The following is a 26,178-nucleotide window of genomic DNA, read 5'->3' as shown; positions in this document are numbered from 1 at the left end:
ACTAGGAGCATGCATGGATTGAGGAAGGTAAAAGCGCTGTCCTGAGACCAGTATATTGTATGAATATTCAAGGTTTATTTGCTTAAAATACATGTAACGCGTTTCAAGGGCGGCTGCCCTCTTCATCAGACATGTGTAGACAGACAAAAAGGTTCATTTAAATACTCGATCACAAGAAATGACATCACTTAAAAAAGCTACCTAAACGTAAAAACGTACAGAATACTACAAAACATGAAAAGTAAAAATATATCTAAACTATAAAAATACAAAAATACATACAAACGAATAATTATAAAAATGCAAAGCTATATGTAAAAACACTTCCTATGTTGTTTTTTCAATAATCTCATTTAACCCAAGAGGCCAAAGTGAGTTTAACTTGAAGATCCAAAAGGACTCCCGGTTAATTAATCGCTTGTAGTGATCCAGGCGTTCAACAGGTATGGATTCCAAAATACAGAATTTAACTGAATTACACTCTCCGTTATGTTCTGCAGCGATGTGGCACGATACACTGTGCAACTGAAACTTTTTATTTATATTATGCCTATATTTGTTCATGCAGGCTCGTATCGATTGAATTGTACGGCCCACATATTGTAGGCTACAAATGCAGGTAATCATATGATGGAGGAACAGTTAAAATGGCCTTTAAGGGTAAATTTTTCCCCTGTAGAATAGGAATTGATAAATTACGTTGTAGGGGTCATCACCGCATAAACATCAATTTTTTTTTTTACAGGGAAAAGTGCCATCAACCATTGGAGGAACAGACTCATTTGTCATTATTTTTTTTTAGGCGGCTTGGTGCTAGAACATTGCGGAGAGTTTTTGCCCTTCTGAATGTAAGTCCAGGTTTTTTTGGAAGTAATTTCTGTAAAATAGGATCTGTATATACTACTGGCCAATGTTTATTCATGATATTTCATATTTTTTGTGTGGCACAATTATAAGTAGTGATAAAGTTAAATGTATTGTTTTTAATATTTGGTGTTTTTTTCATTTTTATCTTTGTTACAGTTATATTTTATTAGGTCAGTCTGTTGGAAGAAGCCCGCTTTCTTGTATCCATTTTTTTTTATATTTCTTTTGGGTATTCTTTCTCACAAAAATGTTTATATAGGATTTTAGATTGATGACTATATTCTTGTCCAGAGCTGCAGTTTTTTGTATCCTGCAATATTGCCCATAAGGAATATTTTGAAGCCACTTTGGATAGTGGCAACTATCAAAACATAAAAAAAACTATTCAAAACAACACCTTTAAAGTGTGCCGTGTGGGAAGAGTATTGTCTTCCTTTTTAAAAATTTCTAGTTCTAAAAAAAACTTTTGTCCTCATGGTAAATTCATGTTAAAATGCAAGCCCCAATCATTGCTATTTAAAAAAAATCAACAAATTTCACAGCTTTATCAGGAGTACCCCTCCATATAAAAGACAGGTTGTCTATAAAACGCTTAAAATATTTAAAAAAAAAAAAAAAAAACAGGGGGACTGTGCGATGAAAAGGGTCTCGAATCGCCCCTGTACAGATTTGCCTAACTTGGGGCGAAACGAGTCCCCATCACACAGCCCCTTGTATGTTTATTTTCTCATTAAAGGAAAAATATGATTTAAAATAAATTTGATTCCAATATGAAATTGGATTGGATGTCACCAATAGAAGGGTCATTGTTTAAAAAAATATTCTATTGCACATAACCCCTTCTCTTCAATAATATTAGAATATAACACACTGACATCCAATGTTAAAAAAGCAAATTTGTCATCCAAGGCTAGTTCATATAGTTCTTGGATCAATTGAGTAGAGTCTTTCAAGTATACAGGAAGGTTCTGAACATAAGCTTGTAAAAATAAATCAACGTAATGGGAGAGGTGACCAATTATTGGGCACCTAGGGGGGTTTCTTTACATCCTTACGGATTTTTGGTAGGTAGTAAAAAATTGGAAGCGAGTAATTCTTAATTTCTAAAAAATTCCTCTTTTATTCAAAATATTATGTTGCACCGCTGATTTAAATTATTGTATATTTAAAAAAATTCCACTGATGGATCACATGAAAGAGCTTCATAATAATTGGCGTCAAATAAAATATGAAGTGCTTCGCTTATATAATCGGACCTGTTTAAAATGACTTCCCCCCCCCCCCCCCCCCTTTGTCTGCTGGCCTGATGAGAGATTATTGAAAAAACAACATAGGAAGTGTTTTTACATATATTTTTATAATTATTCATTTGTATGTATTTTTATAAGTATATATATTTCAATTTTTCATATTTTGTATTATTCTGTACCAATTTACATGTTGGTAGGTTTTTATAGTGACGTCATTTCCTGTGACATATTCAAGTATTTAAATGAACCTTTTTGTCTGTCTACACATGTCTGATGAAGAGGGAAGCCACCCTTGAAACACGTTATATGTACTTTTAACAAATAAACCTTGAATATTCATACAATATACTGGTCTCAGGACAGCGCTTTTACCTTCCTCAATCCATGCAGGCTCCTAGTGTGCTTCCTTCTCCAAAATGTACTGTAGGATTCACAAATAATAACTATAATTCTTCAGGTGTAACTAACGCTGTGAGGGCCCAACCATTAGGTATCACACTCTATAAAGATGAAACAAGGTATGAGACCCATGAGAAGCCAGGCTTCCACCTCATACCCTACAAATAAACAAGAAGGTCCTTAGTATATTTTACATACCCAGGGAATCTCAGCTTCAGCTTCCCCTGTGGTTACTTGCAAGCAGCAGCAACCCCTTAAAGCACCTGGAAGTCTCAGACTGTGGGGATTCATTGTGGAGGTGTGAGCGAACATTGTTTTCTACTGTCCTGAATGCTTTCCACTTGTGAAAATTCTTGATCATGGATAATTATTCAAGGGTATTTGATTCAAGGGTACCCTCTAAATTTCTATGGAAGGAGTCTTTCTCATGACTGTAGTTGGAATCAGGATCTTTGCGGTTGTTACTAAATTGAAGTGTTCTTGTGAAACATTAAATATCCCAATGGAATTAAAATGGGCCCAATGTAAGACATTTTTTTTACATTAACCATTAAACACCAGTATGTGGGAAGTTTACAACTATTTGTGGTCTCCGCTAAGAACCGGCCCAGACATCGCTCCCTCTAGACTATTTCAAATATTTTTTATACTGCTGTCTAAAAATGACAGTGGCATTTACACAGTAATGCAGTGTGTCATTGTCGTGTGATAGGCAGCATGTGTTAGCGTAAAAGAGAAAGGTATTATTACAAAGTACAACTAGTCCTGCAAAACACAAGCCCTGATATGGAAAAGTGAAAGCGTTATGGCTCTAAGAAAAGAGGGGAAAATAAAAGCTGTCTAAAATTCTAAAGCTACATCTATTAGTTTGCTGGGTGCAGTGTATCCCAATGCACTGTGATTTACTGTGATTGTCACAGTATTATTTTGGTCTACGGGTTATGGTCAAACCTCAACATAACAGGGCCCCTAAAAAACATGTGGCTTAGAAAGATACTTTTTTAAAATTTAACTAAATGTGTTTCTGCAAAATCCACTATTTAATTTTGCCATTTCTTGTGATCTGTTTGATAGCAAAAACAAAGTGCTTCATATTTGATCAACCCCCCCACCTTTATTCTTGAAGTGAGAAATTATAGTTTTATTAACTGTACACCTACTGGGCACAGCAGAATTAATTGTAGCCTGAAATATTATATATATATTTCTATACTAAGGAAAAGCTTAATACTTTGTTGCTATGTAGTAGGACACAAAAGGTTCATTTTTTTTCTATAAATGACTTTGAAATTACATTTGAACGGCCAACTCTGATCTGATTTCATGCTTAGAGACTTTTGTGAAGAAATAATTAGGTTGAAAACAAACGCTCTCAGGTTAATTTTGGATGAGTACCGTAATATTTCCCTATTACAACGCAGCTTTCAATCATGTGTCCAGTTATTAAATTCTAACCATCAAAAATACTGCAACCCTTACAGGCGCTATTGAAGTTAACAGGGTCCATAAGGATTCAGTAGTATCCATCTGCAAACAGAACCAGCATAGCTGTCATATCTCCTTTATAAAGAGAAGCCACAAACACATTTATAATTGAAATACGAAAATATTGATAGGATTGACAAATACACAATGGAAGGTGTATACTTTAACATCCATAACACAAGATTAAAGTACCTATTCTGGACTCCCACCTAGTGCCAGAATAGTGTAGCCCCTGTTACTTGTACCTTCAAACCTCAAGACCCTGCTAGAAGGAATTGGCATATAAAAGCAATGTGCCTAAAGGCAAGTTATTGCAACGCAATTCATCAAAGCTTTATTTGTTATTTCCTGTTTTGTATATGGCCAAAATACTCCAAGGTGCTGTCCATAGATCACCAACACATCAGTCCTTGTTCAAAATGGATCTCATTCCTGTCTCAAATGCACAGTTGGGCCTAATTTATACTACTTTAAAACATATTTCCTTTCCTGTATAAGAGTCTGGACCTACCTCAATATCCAGAAAGGGGCCCTGTCTATTCGGAATGCCAGAGATACACAAGTGTTCCATGCATAGGCACGTGCCAACAAGCCACTACATGCACAGGGAGAGATGGGGACTTGATCTGGGGATCATGGGAGGTCCTAGAGGTTGGACCCCCCATCCCCTATCCTGTGGATACGTTTTAAAGTATTGGAGTACCCCTTTAATAGCCTATTTGTATGCTTAAGAGTCTAGAAGGAAATCAGATATTAATTCTGAGGCACTTTGCTACCCTTTTTTAGATACCCCTTGGTTTATGGCTTTTATAGGGGATGATTGCAATAATTAATGTTCAATGTGAAGTGTGTCAAAGAGGAAGTGCTGTGTCGTGCAGACCTCCTCCCTCACCCACCCCTTCCTTTGACCAATCGAATTCAGGCCCTGTACATCAATCAGTCAAGGCAAAGAGTGGTGGAGATACAGGAATGCTGCACTATGTGGCTCAGCACTGTCTCCTTGACACTCGAGCTTTGAGCATGATAAAGAGCTGATTATCTTTAAGGTACGGTCAGGTTTTGCATGGCCAGGACGCTAATTTTTTGCCTGCAAGCCACTTCTTTGATTCTCCTTGATGGTCTAGACCTTCTGCTGACCAAGTTACTGAACATGGTTATGACATGGAGGTAATAAACAATGGCTGCTGTTCACTCTAGGAATAAGAAAATTACCTTTTATGACTTGCCAACTCTCCAACAAACAAGTGAGTATTGAAAGAAAGGAAAAAAGAATGGAAACCAGCATCTTGTGTATTACCCAGGCTTATTTGGTCCCTCTAACAGGGCCCACACATGAAAATAACACCTATTCAAGATGGCCGCTCACCTGGTATAGAGGACAACTGCACCCTAAAACCAAAAGGGTTACCAAATAGGGCAGTAGCTGCCATGCCTGAGGTCACAGGGGAAGGGGGTTATTGCTAAATAATAAAAAAAAATCATAGATAACCCTCTCCTTTCATCAAACCGATGTTGTCCTTTCAGACAATAACCTGTATGGTCCAACTCAAGGAGGCATTAAAAAGGGCTTTAAAAATTTTGCAAGGTGACTGTTGAAAAACATTATTATAAGTTTTTCATTTTTATTGAAATAAAACTTACAGCTTTATTGTGGATTAATATCTCACAAAGTGTATATATCAAATGTAATACAATGCAGTTTTCTTTATAGTTTTTAGTTATTTATTCCAGAACAACAACAAAAACACATGGAGCTGATGGTAAGCGAAAATTCTGGACCGCCTTTGGTGGTGTTAATGTGTAAGGCTCCTTTCACACTATACATTTATCCGTTTTGAAAGATCCGTCATATGTTCCATCATGAAAACCCAGAAAATAGTCCGTTAAACGGCCGTTACAAAATCCCATTATAGTCCATGGGATTTTTACATTATCCATTTTAACCTGTCATAGCCCATTATTAATAACGGACATTATTTTGTGACGGGAGAAAAAACGGAAGAAATAGTGAATGCGCTATTTCTCCCGTTACTTTCTCCCATCACAAAATAACATCCGTTATTAATAACGGGCTATGACATGTTAAAATGGATAATGTAAAAATCCCATAGACTATAATGGGATTTTGTAACTGCTGATTTTTCAGGGTTTTCAAAACGGAACATATAACGGATCTTTAAAAACGGATTAATGTATAGTGTGAAAGGGGCCTAAGATTTTCTTGCAGCTGGATAATTTTTATTTGTATAATTTTTTAATTCTGTTGAAATAATAGATGTAGCAGTGTTTCAATAAATAACATATAACAAACAAAAAATACAAGTGAGCAAATATTATTGATCTTTTTGGCTTTCAGAAAGGAAATATATAAACTATCAAACTGGTAAATAACAAAAATAAAGACATAATCATGAGAAAAAAAGAAAAACCATAACCTTCATCTCTACATATTAGCAATATCGAATAATTATATAGATATATATATATTATATTTTTGAATTATTTACACTTTGTACAGTTATAATAATGCCTACAAACAAGCATTTAATCACAACCTTTTATGTGATCCCAATAATAAATGGCTTTTAATCGAGTGTGCTTACTAGGAAGTTTGAAGGGATTGTATGAGATTAGAAAACAAAAGGTCTTATTTTCCTGAAACCCCACCACTTGTCTCAGTAGGATGGGTCTGGATCTACAGATTGATGCCATTCACAAGAACAGGATTGAGCTGGAATATCAAACACAGCCCGTGAAGAAGACAGGTGCTGCTTCTGAGGGATGAAGACCTGTTTCTTTTACAACCCCTTTATGTATAGTCTATGACAGACCTTGCTTGTGACCTACTTTTCATACCAAGTCTGTCATGAACTATACTTATTAGCTCAATCATTTTAACCGAGTCTGCATTTGAATTGTTTTTAAATGAAACAAGACTGAGATGAAAAATAAGAAGATGAACATGAAATAATTTTACATTTTATTGTCATTTTCTTACAAAGTAATACTCAACAATACATTTCAAACAGTGTACCGTATATTAAAAAAAAAAATACAGAAATCATACAACTAAAAACCAAAAAATAATAATAAAAAAAATAAAAAAATAAAATAAAAAAAAAGGAATGAATATTTATCTATCCATAATGTGGTTGGTTTTGTTTCATTTTCCAATGTGGGGGCTAAGGTTTAGCAGCCTACCTGAGACAGAACAGACAAGGGTGGGAACACAGGGACCTGAGACAAGCAGAAGCGAAAAAACGGGTGCTCACAAAGAACAAAAACTCCAGGAGCCGCAAAAAGGGGGAGCGTAAACACGAGAGCTTACACAGGTAAAAATATCTACTGCCAAATAGACTTACAATCTGCCCTAAAACCAGCCAGCATGAGGAATGTCCATTTTGTACCTTCCCCACACTCCCATGTTAAGTATCACATTCTGAGAACTTTGGGAGCATGAGCCATGGCCTGTTTGTAAAAAGACGTAGAAGGCTGGAAAACTTGACAAAGCTCTAATAAAATGAATTGCCAGTAAAAAGTTAAGACCCTGTGATATCCTGCTATGGGAGCGGAGGAAGGATGGGGGGGTAAAGGTCAGACAGCCAAACAATGGCACAACACGGACAGATAACTGTAGAGGAGTCCAGGTACAGTATATTCAAACAATACACTTCACACAACAAGAAAAATAGGAAACAATATTTTCATTATTTTCAAGGATTAATAATAACAATTTTATCAAAGGAAACGTACAGAAGAAAAATAGTTTCTGTAATGGTAAGAACACAATAACACGCTAGAAATTGTAATTTTTGTCCATAATTGCCCCAGGCACAGTTGTTGAAAAAAATTCTTGTTGGGGGCTTTACTGTTTCATGGTAACGAAATTAACATTTTATATCCAAACTGATATGTTAACGTAACTACAGCGTCAATAGATATTTCAGTTCAGTGGATTATGTATACACAGTGATGCTGATTTGTAAAGGAATAACATCAAAACCAAATTTCAGTTACCAGAAATACATAAATTTTCCTTATGTAAAACTTTCAATGTTTATGGATGAGTCGGAGTTGGGGACAATTCTTTTTTGAAGTTTTAATCTAAAAGATAAAAATAAAATAAATCATAATAATGTCTATATCTATATGTTTTTTCTGCAGGCCAAAATAAAATAAATTAAAGATAAGAGTAATAGCCAATAATCAGTCTGTGTGTCGGCAACAGAAAGGTTATGCACATATTTTATTTATATATATATATATATATATATATATATATATATATATATATATATATATATATATATTTATATTATTTTTTTTATTTTTTTATTTCTTTTTTACAGAAGGGGTGAAAACGTCTATTCAGGTCAATGCTGCTGCTTTTACAAATGCCCTGAAGCAAGGATTATGGCATATTTGTGCACACTTTCACTGGGAAAAAAGTGCCATTTTTGTATTGCAGCTCATGTTACCAAACATAGCCTCAAGCAAACATCAAGTGTGATCGCCTGAAAATTCACAGGAAAGGGTTTAAAAATAGAATAGAAACCCCAACCCGAGGTAAAACTTTGACTCATTCACAGCCATTTGAAGAATGTTACGTACATAATATTTTTCCCCTTCGAAACATACAAATATCTAGAAAACAGTGAATGCAATCAAAACACCTCAATAGTAAAGATCACTTCTGTAACCTCCATCTGCTTCCCAATAAACACTTCCCGATAAAATAAAATCTTCACTTTGAAATTAATATCGACTCATTGCACCAATTTTTAGGTAAAAAAAAAATTGAAACAAAAAAAAATAACAATTCGTAAAAACAAAAGCAAAAAAAGTTAAAACAAAAGACGTTTCCTATGTTCTTGATTGTATAGGATAACAATTTAAGAATACAAATTTCAGCTTTAAAATGAACAAGCCAATGGTGGCCATTAAAAGATATATACTAAAATGTTTAGGACACGAGCTATAAGCATGAATTGGTCACATGAGAGTGAGTGTCTTGGCTTCTTCACATGACTGTATCTCAGCTTTGTACCACCTTGAATATTTCTTTCCACCAAAAAAAGAAAATTGAATCTCAGCTGGAGAAGGAAAACTTCATATGGGTTAAGTTTTCCATCTTTCTCCAGCTGGGATGCAATTCTAGTAAAGTGAAAATCTGGAAGGCTATATTGAGTCAAGATACATTGTGAATCACCCCTAGACTAGCTCGTAGAGAGTTTCTCCACTCTGCTTACACTTAGGCCTATGTAAAGTATAACTCGTTCTAGTGCGAGTCCCTGTGTGTTAGATATATGGGTTGAAGTCAGAAGATTGATGGGGAAGGTAAGCATTGAAATGAAAATGGCTCCTGTGATGGTGAACACATACACACATATAGTTGATGGGTCAAGCTATGGTACTCTACCAGCACATTGCTACCTAGGATTGTGGGAATTTGACCTTAAAATACCTTTTTTTTTTACATTTTTTTTTTTTTTAAATCTTCATTCTTTCTTAACATGTACACAACAGAAAACATATGAGTCAGCTCAGCAGCCATCTTAAAAATAACCCCTACATTTCAAATTTTGTAAGACAATATAGGTGCAGCTCTACTCAGCAATATACAGTGGGATTGACAAGAAAGCAACGCACTTACCCTGCTAACACCTTCTATAGCAGCAATGACATCTCATTGTTTTACACTTTAACAACCTTAGACTGAACCCTTCAGACAACACAATAATATTACAGATTATATAATACAGGCTGCTCTTAGTAGAGTTTCGAGAAGAGTTGAATGTGTCTCTGCTTCACAGTTGGTGGTACTGCACACATTTACTACCATATATTTCCAACAAAATGGCAGGAGGGTACAGTTGTCCATTCATACTGTAGAAACATTGTGGTGGGCATCACAGCCCCGTACTAAGACACAGCACTGAGAGAGAGAGAGGGAGGAAGATTTGTGTGGAAGAAAAGAATGAGGTGAGGAATGCGGGAGAATAGAGAAAAAACACCATAACTTGCAGTGACAAGGCATGGAAGCAAAAGAAAAGGCTAAAAGGGTAAAGGAGGTAGAAAAGCGGAACAGACAGAGATGGGAAGTAGAAGGGCTTTTTGTTTGAGTGTTGAAAGTATTTTCAATTTGACTTTTCAGAGCAGAAGGAATTTTTCCCCATGTACACCCCTCTTTTTCCTCCAGCTTGTTCACTTGTGAATAAAAAGGCACATCCGCTTGTATTTCCACCAACTGTCCGAGATGGGGTGGGGGATGGAGTTGTTGGAGCTTCCTCATGCTTGTAGTGCAGTTGGTTCTGTAAAGTCTCTCTTTTTTAAGCTCTACTTTGTTACTTAAGCGAGTCAAAATTCACTTCCCAGAGAAGAGCAGAATGACTCTTCTGTATCACACGCTTGATATCCAAAAAGCAGAGACAAGCACAATAAACACTATGAGAATGGATCAGACAAAAGGCATTGCACAACATGAATAGGAATTAGACACTGGAAAAACTGTATGATGTGGACAGTCCCTGTAGGAGGTGACATGAGGACAGGCGGATTAGGGAACAGGAGGGTAGGAATGGACTAACAGTTTGATTTTCACAGGGAAGAGCTCTTATAAAAACAGCAATGCTCAAGCATATGGACAAAAACCTAAAGGACAGCTACATGGCCCCAGTTACATGATATGTAAAAAGCAGCCCCAATGGGAAGTGTAATAACACAGACAAACATAAGAGAAAACTTAGAAGGAAATGGCACAAGACAGAGTATAAAGCACCCCAGCAGGAAGTGACACGAAAACCAGCCGGGAACACAACAATAACTTCTCGGGAAAGTGAAATAAAAAACAAGCAAGGCACCAAATTGTCTGCAGATGATAAATATGCCTCTTCAGTGAACGAGGAGCCTGTGAGATATGGGTACAGAAAGTTCTGCATACAGTATCCTCCTGCACTGAGGAGCCCGGAATCCATATTTTACTTGCAACCCTACCCCACCCCCCACCCCCACAAAATAAAAACAAACATTTCAAGCTCCTGTTATTCCCATGAAAGGAAAGTGGCAAACAATAAAAGCAGAGAGTGTTGTGGGGCAATCACTTTATACCAGATGGGTCCCCCGCTCCTCCATCCGCTCCGAAACCAAATGATAAAAAAAAACGCAAGACGTTGGAAGGTCCTTCTCCCTTAGGGTGGTGAGTCTGAATCGAGCTCACACCCTTCAACAAGGCCAGGCTAGATAAAATATTCCTTCTTTTCTTCACAGCTGTTCTGCCCACCCTCTGCATTGATGATTGCAGTATCTGCGTCTGCTGCGTCATCAGCTCCTTTGGCTTCATGGGTGAAGTATGTTCCTATAGGAGAAAAAAAGGAGAATTAAATATGATCCTTTCAAATACTGTAACACGCATAATGACAGGAGAAAAAAAAAAAGACGCATGATGCACACATTATTTCACGTCACATGAACACAACCAGCTTTTATTTCAATGTAAAAGATGCTCGGTCATTACCAGCAGGTGACAGTTCTGCCTTTTAAGATTCTGTACAATGGCACTGTAAGGGATGGTTCAATGAAGGGGAACAACATCCATAACAAGATGACATGAATGGCGTAGGGGGTCCTACTTGATCCCTACCTGATAAAGGGACATACCAACCTCAAGGGGGACTACCTACTTAAAGGAATACTGTAGTGCAAAATAACTTATCCCCATAAGTGATAGATCGTGGGGGTCTGACCGCTGGGACAACCCCCCATCTCTTGTATGAGGCCCCAGCAGACGGCATGAAGGGAATGTTCCATCCTGGCATGACACGGCTTATGAAATGCCCCCTCCATGTATTTATGGGATACACAGGGGGGGGGGGGGGGGGGCTGTCGGCCGCTGCGTCATGCGGACAAGCCCCCATTCCTGCCGGGGCCCCTTACAGGAGATCGGGGGGGATGGGTTTCCCAGGATCAGTTATTTTGCACTGCAGTATTCCATTAATGAGGCAGACTTACTTATCAGGGACCCTATCCACCTAATGGGGTGACATACTGGTCTGCCTATCAAGTTTTTATTAAGAAAAGACCTTATTTACATACTATTTGGGTTACAATTATTTTGTACCAGGACAAGTGGATTGTTATGAGGGACAAGTAGATTCTGCTCCGTTTTAGTCCCTTGGACAAGTAGTTTTAAAAAAAAAATTCCATACCTCTGATGTGATATATATACACACACACAGTCATGCCCATAAATGTTGGCACCCCTAAAATTATCTAAGAAAATTAAGTATTTCTCACAGAAAAGGATTGCAGTAACACATGATTAACTATACACATGTTCCCTTTGTGTGTATTGGAACTAAACCAAAAAAGGGAGGAAAAAAAGCAAATTGGACATAATGTCACACCAAACTCCAAAAATGGGCCTGACAAAATTGGCACCCTTAACTTAAAGGGGTATTCCAGGCAAAAACATTTTATCCACTATCCAAAGGATAGGGGATAAGATGTCTGATTGTGAGAGGCCCACTGCTGAGAACCCCCTGCGATCTCCTTGCAGCACCCGCATAGAATGAGAGTGCTGAATCTCCAGTTTCGGAAACCTCCAGGTTTCCGGGACTGGGGAAGTCACGCCATGCCCCCTCCCATAGACATGAATGGAGGGGGCGTGGCGTGATGTCACGTACCCAGTCCAGGAAACCCGGAGGTTTCCAAAACTGGAGATTCAGCACCCGCATTGAATGCAGGTGCTGCAGGGAGATCGCGGGGGGTCTCAGCAGCGGGCCCCCCGCTATCAGACATCTTATCCCCTATCCTCTGGATAGGGGATAAAATGTTTTTGCCCGGAATACCCCTTTAATGTTTGGTTACACACCCTTTGGAAAAAATAACTGAAATCAGTCACTTCCTATAACCATCAATAAGCTTCTTACACCTCTCAGCCGGAATGTTGGACCACTCTTCCTTTGCAAACTGCTCCAGGTCTCTCTCATTGGAAGGGCACCTTTTCCCAACAGCAATTTTAAGATCTCTCCACAGGTGTTCAATGGGCTTTAGCTCTGGACTCATTGCTGACCACTTCAGAACTCTCAAGCGCTTTGTTGCCATCCATTTCTGGGTGCTTTTTCATGTATGTTTGAGGTCATTGTCCTGCTGGAAGTCCCAAGATCTCGGACGCAAACTCAGCATTCTGACACTGGGCTGTACAGTGCTACCCAAAATCCATGGGTAATCCTCAGATTTCATAATGCCTTCCACACATTGAAGGCACCCAGTGCCAGAGGCAGCAAAACAACCACAAAACATCATTGAACCTCCATCATATTTCACTGTAGTTACTGTGTTCTTTTCTTTGTAGGCCTCATTCAGTTTTCAGTAAACAGTAGAATGATGTGCTTTACCAAAAAACTTTATCTTGGTCTCATCTGTCCACAAGACGTTTTCCCAGAAGGATTTTGGCTTACTCAAATTCATTTTGGCAAAATGTAGTCTTGCTTTTTTATGTCTCTGTGTCATCAGTAGGGTCCTCCTGGGTTTTCTGCCATAGTGTTTCATTTAATTGTTTACAGATAGTTCACGCTGACACTGATGGTCCCTGAGCCTGCATCACAGCTTGAATATCTTTAAAACTTGTTTGGGGGCTGCTTATCCACCATCTGGACTATCCTGCGTTGACACCTTTCATCAATTTTTCTCTTCTGTCCAAGCCCAGGAATATTAGCTACAGTGCCATGGGTTGCAAATTTCTTGATAATGTTGCACACTGTGGACAAAGGCAAACCTAGATCTCTGGAGATGGACTTGTAACCTTGAGATTGTCTATTTTTCCACAATTTTCATTCTCAAGTCCTCAGATAGTTCTCGTCTCCTCTTTATGTTGTCCATGCTTAGTGTGGCACACACACAGACACATAATGCAAAGGCTAAGATAACTTCTCTCCTTTGTATCTGCTTTCAGGTGTGATTTTTATATTGCCCACACCTGTTACTTGCTCCAGGTGAGTTTAAAGGAGCATCACATGTTTGAAACAATCTTATTTTTCCACAATTTTGAGAGGGTGCCAATAATTGTCAATTGGCTTTTTTTCCTCCCTTGTTTAGTTCTAATACACACAAAGAGAATAAACATGTGTATAGCAAAACGTGTGTTACTGCAATCCTTTTCTATGAGAAATACTTAATTTTCTTGAAAAATTTCAGGGGTGCCAACATTTACGGCCATGACTATGTGTATAATATATATATATATATATATATATATATATATATATATATATATATATATATATATATATATATATCTATATCTATATATAAAAATTACACACACAATATGCTGCCACTCTTTTTTTCAGCTCGCTTGTCAGCTTTGATGTATAGACAGGGAGGCAGAGACAGGGTAAGCAGAGGGTGAAAAATTGAGTAGCCAGAGGTAGAAACAGGCGAAACTGACACTACCGATTGCGGGGAACAGTTCACACAAACAGGAGGAGTAAGCTGCACTGTGGTCCGGATAGTAAGACTCTGTGATAGGTGGGGCTCAGTCAAGGAAGGTGTATAATCAAATACAGTAAGAGATAGAGATGGCACTCATCAGTAAGCTTTTCTTCTTTATTAACGCACAACATCATAAAGCAGGTAGGAGCAGGAATGGAGGGGGGGGGGGTCGGGACAGGCTCTTTCACACAATTAAGTGCTTCCTCTAGCCGGTGCGCTGGCTAGAGGAAGCACTTAATTGTGTGAAAATGCCTATCCTGGCATTTCCCGCCATTCCTGCTCCTACCTGCTTTGTGATGTTCTGAATTAATAAAGAAGAAAAGCTTACTGGTGAGTGATGTCTCTATCTCTTATTGTATGTGAAAAATTTAGTGACAGCTCTAATGCACCATTGAAGGTCAGTCTGAGTGTCCCTCTAATACAGCCACCGTATGTGTATGTATATATATATATATATATATATATATATATATATATATATATATATATATATATATATACATACATACATACACACACACACACACACACCAGTATATATAAATATACACACACACACACACATATAAATATAGAGAGCGAGCTAGCTATCCGGAAGTGCTTCCTCCAACCCATTCTACAGGTACGGTGTGCTGATGGCAAATCAGCTGTCATACAAAAGGTTCAGGACAAAAGGTTTATATGATCCAACCTCTTAAGTGCTACATACAAAAGCAACCACAGCATAGAAGTGGAGCATAACACACCGCAAGATCATATCCCCTACTTGAACAAAAAATGATAATAAAAAAAAAGTTGACCAAAAAAAAATTGACCAAAAAAATAAAATAAAAAAAGTGTCCTCCTTCCCTTACAAATTCTCTTGTCATTGAAAAAAAGCATTGATATACAACATATATCACCACTTCCAATCCACCTAAAACCCAAACCATAACATTATCTTGTATCTTGTCTGGACAAATGTAACTCAACAAAACTCAAAAGTTTTAGAATATATCATATGTAGCGCCACCCCAGACAATAGAAAAATACACATGGCCTTGTACAGCTGTTGCATCCTAAAGGTCAAAATCATCCGTGTAAAGGTACTAAACAAAGTAGAAAAAATAGCTGTGGACTTCTTTAATCTATATTTTACCTGCCTTTAGCAGTAATGGAGGATAAAATGATATAACGTGATTTTTTTTGCCACAACTGCTAACTGGAAAAATAAATCTACTGAAAATCTTAAAAGTATATTTACCTTTATGTCGAGCAAAGTAGCGTCCCAAGATGATAAGAAGGCAAAGCATAGCAAAGACAACAACAGCAACAACTCCCCCAATTACGGCATGGTCTACACCTAGAGGGCCCTCTTCTGCTGCCCGGGTATCTGTTAAATAAATAAATACGTAGATAAGAAGTACAGAAAGACAAAATGGATTATTATACACTAGCAAAGTTACAGCGACACTAAGAAGAGTATAGATGACCTAAATAATAAGTGAAGACTTTGTAGGTTACAAAATTTGAGTACATTTTTTTTTTTGGAAGATATAGTCAAGTATGATGATCTTAAAGGACAACTGCAGCAAAATACATTTATCCCCTATCCACAGATTAGGGGTTAAGTGTCATGATCGAGGGGGACCGACGACCTGATCTCCCCCCCCCCCGCGATCTCCCAAACAGGGGCCCGGCATTGCCGCGCTGTGCGCCGGCTTATGCGTGTAGCGTCGAGTTCAGTGAGGTTGAAAGACATGCCCCCTCCATTCAGCTCTATGGTAGAGGCGGGGAGGCACGAACGCTGCATCCCAGCCTCTCCCATAGAGATACATAGAGGAGGCGGCAGAGCTGGGGCCCCGTGTAGGAGGTCCCAGCATTCGGAACCCCCTGCCCCCCATGATCATACACTTATCCCCTATCCTGTGGATAGGGGATAAGTTTAATTTACTGCAGATTTCCTTAATCGCTGTATTAGTAACAGGAATCATCTGTGTTGTAAAACCACACTTAATGCCACTGCAATTTTGTAGATTTGATAAAACAACTACATTAGAAAGGACAAGACACTAAATGAGTAGTGAACTATATTAGTATTAAATTAGTCAATAAAAATTACTAAACTACTTACTGTTCTACCTAATACATTACTGGGTGCTTTAAAAACCCTGCCCCAAAAATAAGACCAAAGAAACCGACAAAGTACAAATATTATAAAAATTATTTGTCCAAAGTTATTAAATATCAACTTTGGTAATTTTAATAACAATGAGGCAACCTGATGACAATACCGTCCTCATAGAAGGGGTCATGTAGAAGAGTCTCTTTTCGTTCTGGAGGAAGGTTAATATTAGGTGTTGTCATGATAAAATTTTATGCCTGGCAAGCAAGCTGTGTTTGTCAATGATATAGCAACTAAATCACACTAGAAATAAAAAGTTTATAAAATATGGCAAACTATAGGATTAAGATGTAGATCATTCTAAACTATAGAACACCGAGATATATTAGAATCAATTTATTGACTGTGTATCACAAAGTAAATTAGCAATACCGCTCTGTAATAATATGGTTAAAGGTTTGATGAACTCAGGAAAGGAATAGTTCACAGCTTTCCCACTGAGCCTCAGCTGATAGAGCTGTCATTTACAGGTTCCGACTCAATGTCTCGAAGCAGAAAACCTAATGCTAAGTGACTGTTATTGATTCAAGTCCTGGTACAGGTAAGAAAGCTCAACGGGGACAGATAATTTAGAAAGTCTATTCATGCCGTTCAGCCAGAACTGGCAACAGGGCACCAGGATGGGGTCAAAAACGTAGGTGATAGGAGGCACTTTAATTAAAACTGTTTACAATAAAACTGTCAGGTACAATACTTCCAAGCTTAGAAGAAAAGAATGAAAATATCTACAAAATCTGAACTATCACTAAGTCAAAGACACTCGATAAAGTGGTGGAAAATGAATTACTTTCAGACTTTTCCAAACTATCATACTATACCAATTTTTTTATTTTACAAAAAACAAAAACAAAAATTATCAGTAACTAAATAGACTTAATAAAATTGTCTGGGATAATGGAGGTAATTTTTTACCCCTGGAATCATTTCAAATCTGATCACCCTTATTCAAGTGACTGGAGCTTAAATGCAATACTAGTCCATTGACAAGAGTGTTGACTTTTTATTATTATCCCGGAAAACCTCCCAAACTCCTTTAAAGGGGTTCTCCGGTGCTTAAACATCTTATCCCCTATCCAAAGGATAGGGGATAAGATGCCAGATCGCGTGAGTCCCGCAGCTGGGGACCCCCGGGATCATGCACGCGGCACCCCCTTTGTAATCAGTGCCCGGAGCGTGTTCGCCGATTACCGGTGACCGCAGGGCCGGCGGCGTGTGACGTCACGCCTCCGCCCCCGTGTGACGTCACGCTCCGCCCCTCAATGGAAGCCGACAGGAGGGGGCGTGATATCCATTACGCCCCCTCCCGTAGGCTTGCATTGAGGGGCGGAGCGTGACGTCACACGCCGCCCGCCCTGCGGTCGACCATGATCAGACCCGGAGTGAACACGCTCCGGGCACGGATTACAAAGGGGGTGCCGCGTGCATGATCCTGGGGGTCCCCAGTCCCTACCCCTTTAATCCTTTATTATCAGTCTACACACAGTAACCAATCCTAGCCAACTAATATCACCATAACACCAGATTATTATTAAATAATCTATAAAGAGGAGACATGCCCTACAAAAGATGATAATAAGGTAACAAACTAAATATTCTTAGATGTCCCTTAGGCCAACAGCTCGAGCATAGGACATCCTGAAAACCACACAGTTCCATACAGAGCTTATTAGTTCACAGTCCTCTATTTTAGTCCTTTTTGATACCACTAAATAAGTATCCTATTACTACTGTATTACATTTACTACTGTAGAAATCTGGGTTATGAGAGACTGCTTTCCAGACAAAAAACAGCTGTATGGGTTGATATAGACAGTACATTGTTCTCTTACATCATTAAGCAATAAGGTGTTAAATTGGTTACCTGAGGTAGAAAATATATTCCCTAAAACACTATTAGGGAGTTAATATATGGGGGTCATCTCTTTAAGCACCACATTCTATTTCCCAGAGAAAAGAGTGTCTCTTGTACAGGAGGACCTAACATATTGGAGGACAACTCACCTATTTCAAAGGGCAAAGTGTTATACTTTATTTCTCCTGTGGTGGCACTTGAAAATCTGCTGCTTGGTACACTCAAAGCACAGCCAAGCAATAGTCAAGTATGGGAACTGGCACTCCTTTCAGATGAGATGTTCAGGAGTCCTGTTCTTGAGATTGGGGGGGGTGGGGGGGGTCCAATGGTTGGTTATATACACAATCAGACACTTATCCTATTTTCTATGGGTAGGGAATAAGCACCAATGGTGTCAAAACTCCCCCCAAACTCCTCTAAGAACCATCATTAAATTTGTAGTTTTAATAATGTTTTTTTTCCCCCTGTATGTACTGAACATGATATATGCCTATACAGTGAATAGACTTCAGGAAACCATAGGTAAAGGACAACGAACAGTTTCCATAGCGCTAGGCTCTTTCTTCTTCATCGTGGTCCACTACCAATTAAACTGAATTAAGCCTCCTTGAAAGTAAATTATCCACTAAATTTTACTGCATAAGACTTCTATTATCTCTCTGCATCTCCCACTCATTTGTGAGTGGCACTTCATGCATTAAATGTTATTTCATAGATGTCTGTGAAAATCTTTTGTGCAGCGCTTGGTTATGTGCATGTTTTATTGGCCCTTTTCTGAATTCCAGAAATGTATTGCAAAAAGATTAAGCTTACTGTGAGCAGCTCTGATAACAAATACAGAAAAAAAAAAATGTATTAAAACATAATAATACAAAAAATATATATATAATAATAATCCCGCAGAGCAGAGGTCGGTGTGACAGCCTCACATGACAAATGCCACATTATTCACATTACTTGCAAATCCTAATGTGCTATTTTAGAAGAACATTGAGTTTCTCCCCAGTTCAATTGCAGCAAAAACAAATGCTGATGATCTGAAATATTCTGGTAAATATGTGAGCAGGATGTAGAAAGAAGTCAGGGGAACAAAGAGTACTACAGCCGGAGTATACCAGGCACTGTCATAGGGAAATTTCTTTGCTTTCTTTGATACATCTACAAAAATTTTCAAAGGGCCAATGCAGGCAACTCCGATTTACCAGGCAACGTGCTATTCTCTACAGAACACAACCATTTATTCTCTATAATTGCCGCATTATTTCAACTCTGCAATCTATCTCCTAATGACACAGAGATCGGTGCCAGCAGTACGACTTCCCCAGCACCGCAATCTCATGTGCATCATTATCGGTTCCTAGAAGAAGCTCTCATTTCCATGGTCTATCATTGTTCAATAAATGGAACCACATACACAAGGATTTTCGTAACAGGATTAGCTTTTCCACCATGTCACATGAAAAACTGCATTGCTGCACCATGTTAGAATTAGATTTCACCATGTCCCCAAGGGGTGGAATAAAACCTTTTTGTTACGGAGATTAATACGTATTAAAATACAATATCTTCAAGATGTTTCTTGACCAGGCATTATTGCTTTCCTTTACTTCATATATTTTCCAAGACAACACTGGAACTACATTGTGGTTTGTATTTCTAACAAAATGGCTGACGGCATGTCCTTCCCACGTGATCGGTGATTATGAAAAACAATCACAAAGTTTTAAAGGGTTTTAAATATTGTTGAGCAGTGCTTATCTTATCACTAGGTGTCTCCTAAGGATAAGACTGGCTGACCTGGACTGGTCAGTTCTAGAGGTTAAAGGGGTATTCCAGGAATTCTTTTTTATTTGACTATGCTACAGGGGCTGTAAAGTTAGTGTAGTCCATAATATAGTGTCTGTATCTCTGTGTGATGGTTTTCTCCCAATTCTAATGTGATTTTTCACCCCAATATTTATTTTTACCAGCATACAAAATGACTGTTGTCTCAGAATTTTTCCAGGTTGTAATACAGCCGAGACCTGACTCATTAGTCAGCTGATGACAGGGAACCTGTCTGTTTCAATGGGTGGAGGGATCGCTTGGCGGGAGAGAGATCAATCTGCAACTAATGCTACAGCTGTAGGCACCCTGATTGAAAACCACAGATCTTTTGAATGGATGCAGCTCATTTATGTTTCAATGGGTGGGGTGGCTGATGTGTGGGAGGGAGGAGAATGGAATTGTGGGAGGATTTGTAGTCAGAAAAAGAAAAGTCAAAAAGGAAATACCAGTTCACAAAAAGCCAGCCACAGTATTATGGCAATCTCACAACATAACCATTTACCCCCAAGACAAGCGCAAATCCTTTCTAAGCATGTCCATTACTGTCTGGCAGGTACGTACTAAAATCACCTCATGGTGGATAACCCCTTTAAGAAAATAAGGTACTTAGGTAAGGAATTGAACAGTGAGATTGTCGCTCTACTAATAAAGGCTGTATCATTGGAGTTATGATCCAGTGGCTGGTAAGGGGACCGCCACCATTTTCACTCATCGTACTCCCACAATCATGCTACAGAGATCCAATGAGCAGCACTAGTCCACAGGAACCCATGCTTACTCTTTTTTAGATGCTGTGATTGGCATTGATCAAAGAGCCTAAAGGGTAAAAGGATGGGCAACAGTGGTTTCACTGCTGCCCGTTATTAGCAGTGAGCTGGAGGCAGATAAGGGGACCCTTCATAACTGCGTCAAATCATTGGACCCCCACAACTATGTCAAATGAGCCCCCTGAGCTATGTGAAATCTATTGCTGTCCGTCATTAGCAGCGAGTGTCCAGCTACTGATAGTCTCGCTGCCTATGAAGTGAGGCATTAAGTCCCAGATGGCAAGGTTAAGATATTGGCGTTGTTGGTTTTTGGCGTTGTTGGTTTTTCTTATGTTTTGAATTCTTTTTTTTCCACCTGATTTATTAGTTTGGAGCATGTTAAAAGAGAAATTGTGGTGCACTGATAAAAAGTGGTGCACTGTGCTAAAACTGGGTTTTACCAATTTATTAGTCAATTATACAAAAAATTTAGGCGTTTTAAATAAAAATAAATAAATAACAGAATTATATAAAAAAAATACAAACCTATAGTAACAGTTATTTTCCCAACTTACTCTATCATGTTGTATTTTTTTCTGACCACTTTAAGACTAGTGAAAAACAATTACAAATAAACTATTTTTAAATAGTTTTTCAATATTTATTGGGTTTTGTGAGCAGTACAGTCCATGTGTTAGCTTGGTTGTTCTCGGATAAGCCCAGTGCGATGTGGATGAAAATAGAGGGGATGTAGGAGGCTAGTGGTCTAGAAAGTAGCCTGATTATTTGTTAGACAGCCCTGATTTCACTGTGTGACTTCTATAGTTATTTATATAATACATTTTCTGGAACAATGTATGGAAACAATAGCGTATTCTATCTCTCTAGCACTAGCCTGAATATTTATTTCACAGCATCTGAAATAAGGTAGGAACCTTACAGTTAGGCTTTTTTATCATGCAAATGACAACTGGTACATTATTTACATACTATGACGTGCAATTCAGTCTCAAGTCTGTAAGCTCTATATCATGCCCAGAGCTGCAGCCATTGTCAGATGGCTTACAGGGAGATAAAACAAATGATAACAGTCTCTTAGCTGATGGCTATTTGTAAAGTAAAAAAAAAAAAACATGTTTTCCTTATAAGCTCAAGAGTCATATAGGATGGGCTGAGGTGCAGCATGAATCCCTCCTCCCCCACCCCTGCAGGATTGACACACAAGTTTTTGTTCCAGTTCTTAACACTCTTCCTTGATTCCTCTAACAAGTCAACCACATAAGAACTGCCCGCTCAGCCAGTCACTGACTGGAGCAGTGATTAGCTTCTACCAAAGACTAAAAGTGGGGACGCTGAACCACAGTAACCAGGATGCATTGGTTAGCAGCAGTGACCAGGTATTTGAGTAAAATGTCTTTCTTATGCTCATGCCAATCAGAGTTGATTTCCATTTTTTTTTCTGGGACTGGAATACCCCTTTAGGTTTTTATTATCCACTAAAAATACAAAAGCCTCAAACTATAAGACTGAATTCTAGTTAGAAATAATAACAGACTTATCTTGATTGGATCATGTTTGTCAAAGTGAATGTAGCACCTAGATTAATTCTCTTTCTTTCTTAGGCTTCTGCTCTGTTATTAGAATATAAAGATGTGCTTCATAGTGGCCACATGGACTATAGGAAACCATAGTCTGGAGCTGACAACAGTTTAGTGTTTTATGCGTGTTCTGTGATCTCAGCAAAGGTCTGTGTGCAGAAAGGGTCAGGAGAGACCATTAACTATTGTAACTGGTGGATCATGTGTTATCTATATATGTGTTATCAGTAGGGATGTCCCAATACCATTTTTTTAAGATCGAGTACAGATACTTTAATTCTAGTACTCGCCAATACCAAGTACGAGTACTTCTATTTTAAAGGGAATCTGACACCAGGGTGACTCGATTTCTGGTGCTGCTTAACCTATGATATGTGGCTCCTTGCTGTGTACAATGGAGGCGGCTGCTGTAGTATGAGCCAAGATTTCTATCTTCTCCATTGGGCAGAACAGGGAATTTGCATTGGCGGTGAGACCGATGTACACATGGTGAGCAGCGGTAGAAACTGGCACTTGCCTATCTACCTATAAATTCAAGTTAGTGCAGGTGACTCTGCTGTGAGATTGCCTTTAATATTAGGTAGTATTCCCTTGCAGACATTAGTAGCAGCCCCCCTGTAGACAGTGGGCCCACATTTAAACAGCAACAGCACCCCCCCACACGTTTAGACAACAGCAGGACCCTCCGTTTAGACAGCAGCAGGGTCCCCCGTTTAGACAGCAGCAGGGCCCTGCTTGCAGACAGCTCACCTGCGGCTGTCCTGTCGGGTGCTGCAGCTCCACTGCCCCGTTCTCCCGTCCACATCATGGCATCCCATGGAGGAGCATGTGACATATATGTCACTCTGCTTCCTCCGTATCATTATGCTGGGCTCAGGGGAGGAGATGGAGTGACGTGTGTGTCACATGCTCCTCCGTGGAACACTATGATGCGGACGGGAGGATGGGAGAACGGGGCAGCGGAGCAGCAGCAGGTATCAGTCATAGTATCGGGGACATTAAACGAGTCCCCGATACCATGCAAATGTATAGTATTCGCACAGATACTAGTATCGGGACATCCCTATTATAATTCTGTCTTATGATAAGGAGGGCAGTGCTCAGGAAGTGGTCAGAATGGAAAATTTAAAAAAACAAAAAAACAAATATGTCTAACATAACTTGAGTGAAACAACAGGCCATTTCTGAGGACATTTTCCCTTTAAACGGGTTGTCCACTGTCGGAAAGTTTTCTGTTATATCTATAATAATGACACTTGTGCACTACTAGCTCATACTAACATTTGTAGATTGTCTATTGCCGGTAATAGAATGTGCTTTTCTAATGTAACCACTTTTGACCACTTTGTTACGGACTGCTGGCTGTGATAAACTTAAGAACACCAAGATCTTAGGCACACATCAAATCCATGTGCATAGAGCTCGTACAGATTCCTGCTCCATAAGTGACTCCATAGACAATGCGTGTGCTGCAGTATGGTGCCTCCATTTGCAACTGCATTCTAATGGAGAATATCTTTGCATTATATAGTCCAATGGAGCTTGGGACAAAATTACTTTTCGATTCCATAAAAGAACCACTTTATGTCTCCGCATGATATTGGAGGCACAGGAACAAACATTATGATCCCATAGACTACTGTGAATTAAAAACTTGGAAATTGTATGGAGCTGTAATATAGCTATGGAATGTAGTCTTAAAGGGAACCTGTCATTGCTTTCATGCTGTTTGAACCATGAGTAGTCAGGTCTGTACCCATGGGCCTCTGCCTGTCCCACCGGTCTTAATGGATAGATCTCCTCCTATACCCATACAGGGTGAGATCTATAAATCAAGGCTGGTGAGTGGAGAGAAGCTTCCAGGGACCACCCCAATGACTGGAGCAGCATGAACGTGAAAGCAGGTTTCTTTAAAGCGAGTCATACATTTATTCTTACTGTCAGCTGAATAATTGCTTGGCCAGTTAACTCTCCTGACCTCAACATATACATGCACACTTGGATAAGTGTGCATATACACTGCTCAAAAAAATTAAGGGAACACTAAGATAACACATCCTAGATCTGAATCAATGAACTAATCGTATGAAATACTTTCATCTTTACATAGTTGAATGTGCTGACAACAAAATCAAACAAAAATTATCCATGGAAATCAAATTTATCAACCCATAGAGGTCTGGATATGGAGTCACACTCAAAATCAAAGTAGAAAACCAGCCTACATGCTGATCCAACTTTGATTTAATATCCTTAAAACAAGTCAAAATGAGGCTCAGTAGTGTGTGTGGCCTCCATGTGCCCGTATAACCTCCCTACAACACCTGGGCATGCTCCAGACTCCTGGACAGTCTGTGATGCAATGTGCCGATGGAGCGAGACATGATGTCCCAGATGTGCTCAATCGTATTCAGGTCTGGGAAACGGGCGGGCCAGTCCGTAGCATCAATGCCTTCCTCCTGCAGAAACTGCTGAAACACTCCAGTCACATGAGGTCTAGCATTGTCTTGCATTAGGAGGAACCCAGGGCCAACCAAACCAGCATATTGTCTCCCAAGGGGTCTGAGGATCTCCTTTCGATACCTAATGGCAGTCAGGCTTCCTTTGGCAAGCACATGGAGTGCTGTGCGGCCACCAAAAGAAATGCCACCCCACACCAATACTGACCCACCGCCAAACTGGTAATGCTGGAAGATGTTAAAGGCAGCAGAACATTCTCCACAGCATCTCCAGATTCTGTCACATGTGCTCAGTGTGAACCTGCTTTCATCTATGAAGAGCACAGGGTGCCAGTTGCAAATTTGCCAATCTTGGTGTTCTCTGGCAAATGCTAAATGTCCTGCACAGTGTTAGGCTGTAAGCACAACCCCCACCTGTGGACGTCGGGCCCCCATACCACCCTCATGTGTCCGTTTGAGTGGACACATACACATTTGTGGACTGCTGGAGGTCATTTTGCAGGGCTCTGGCAGTGCTCCTCCTTGCACAAAAGCAGAGGTAGTAGTAATGCTGCTGGGTTGTTGCTCTCCTACGGCCTTCTCCACGTCTCCTGGCCTGTCTTCTGGTAGCTCCTCCATGCTTTGGACACTACGCTGACAGACACAGCAAACCTTCTTGCCACAGCTCACATTGATGTGCCATCCTGGATGAGCTGCACTACCTGAGCCATTTGTGTGGGTTGTAGGCACCGTCTCATGCTACCACTAGAGTGAAAGCACCGCCAGCATTCAAAAGTGACCAAAACATCAGCCAGGAAGTATAGGAACTGAGAAGTGCTCTGTGGTCACGCCCTACAGAAAAACTCCTTTATTGGGGGTGTCTTGCTAATTGCCTATAATTTCCACCTGTTGTCTGTTCCATTTGCACTACAGCATGTAAAATTGATTGTCAAACAGTGTTCGTTCCTGATTGGACAGTGGGATTTCAAAGAAGTGTGATTGACTTGGAGATACATTGTGTTGTTTAAGTGTTCCCTTAATTTTTTTGAGCAGTGTATATT

At 39.3% G+C, this 26,178-nt stretch overlaps 1 protein-coding gene across 5 annotated transcripts in view; it reads right to left on the bottom strand.

The window, feature by feature from the left end:
* Positions 1-6,968: 6,968 nt before the first annotated feature.
* Positions 6,969-26,178, bottom strand: part of CADM1 (cell adhesion molecule 1) — a 279,815-nt gene continuing 260,605 nt past the window's right edge. For all 5 annotated transcript variants that reach the window (XM_056543696.1, XM_056543697.1, XM_056543699.1 and 2 more), the window contains 2 exons: positions 15,736-15,864; positions 6,969-11,355 (listed from right to left, as the gene is read on the bottom strand). In XM_056543696.1, coding sequence (XP_056399671.1) covers positions 11,237-11,355; positions 15,736-15,864 — 248 coding nt within the window. In that variant the 3' untranslated portion in view covers positions 6,969-11,236. The remainder of the gene's footprint in view (positions 11,356-15,735; positions 15,865-26,178) is intronic.

The sequence above is a fragment of the Hyla sarda genome, chromosome 10 (assembly GCF_029499605.1).
Source record: "Hyla sarda isolate aHylSar1 chromosome 10, aHylSar1.hap1, whole genome shotgun sequence".
NCBI classification, from domain to species: domain Eukaryota; kingdom Metazoa; phylum Chordata; class Amphibia; order Anura; family Hylidae; genus Hyla; species Hyla sarda.
The sequence above is the reverse complement of the archived record's forward strand: the minus strand, read 5'-3'. Positions and strand labels throughout refer to the sequence as shown.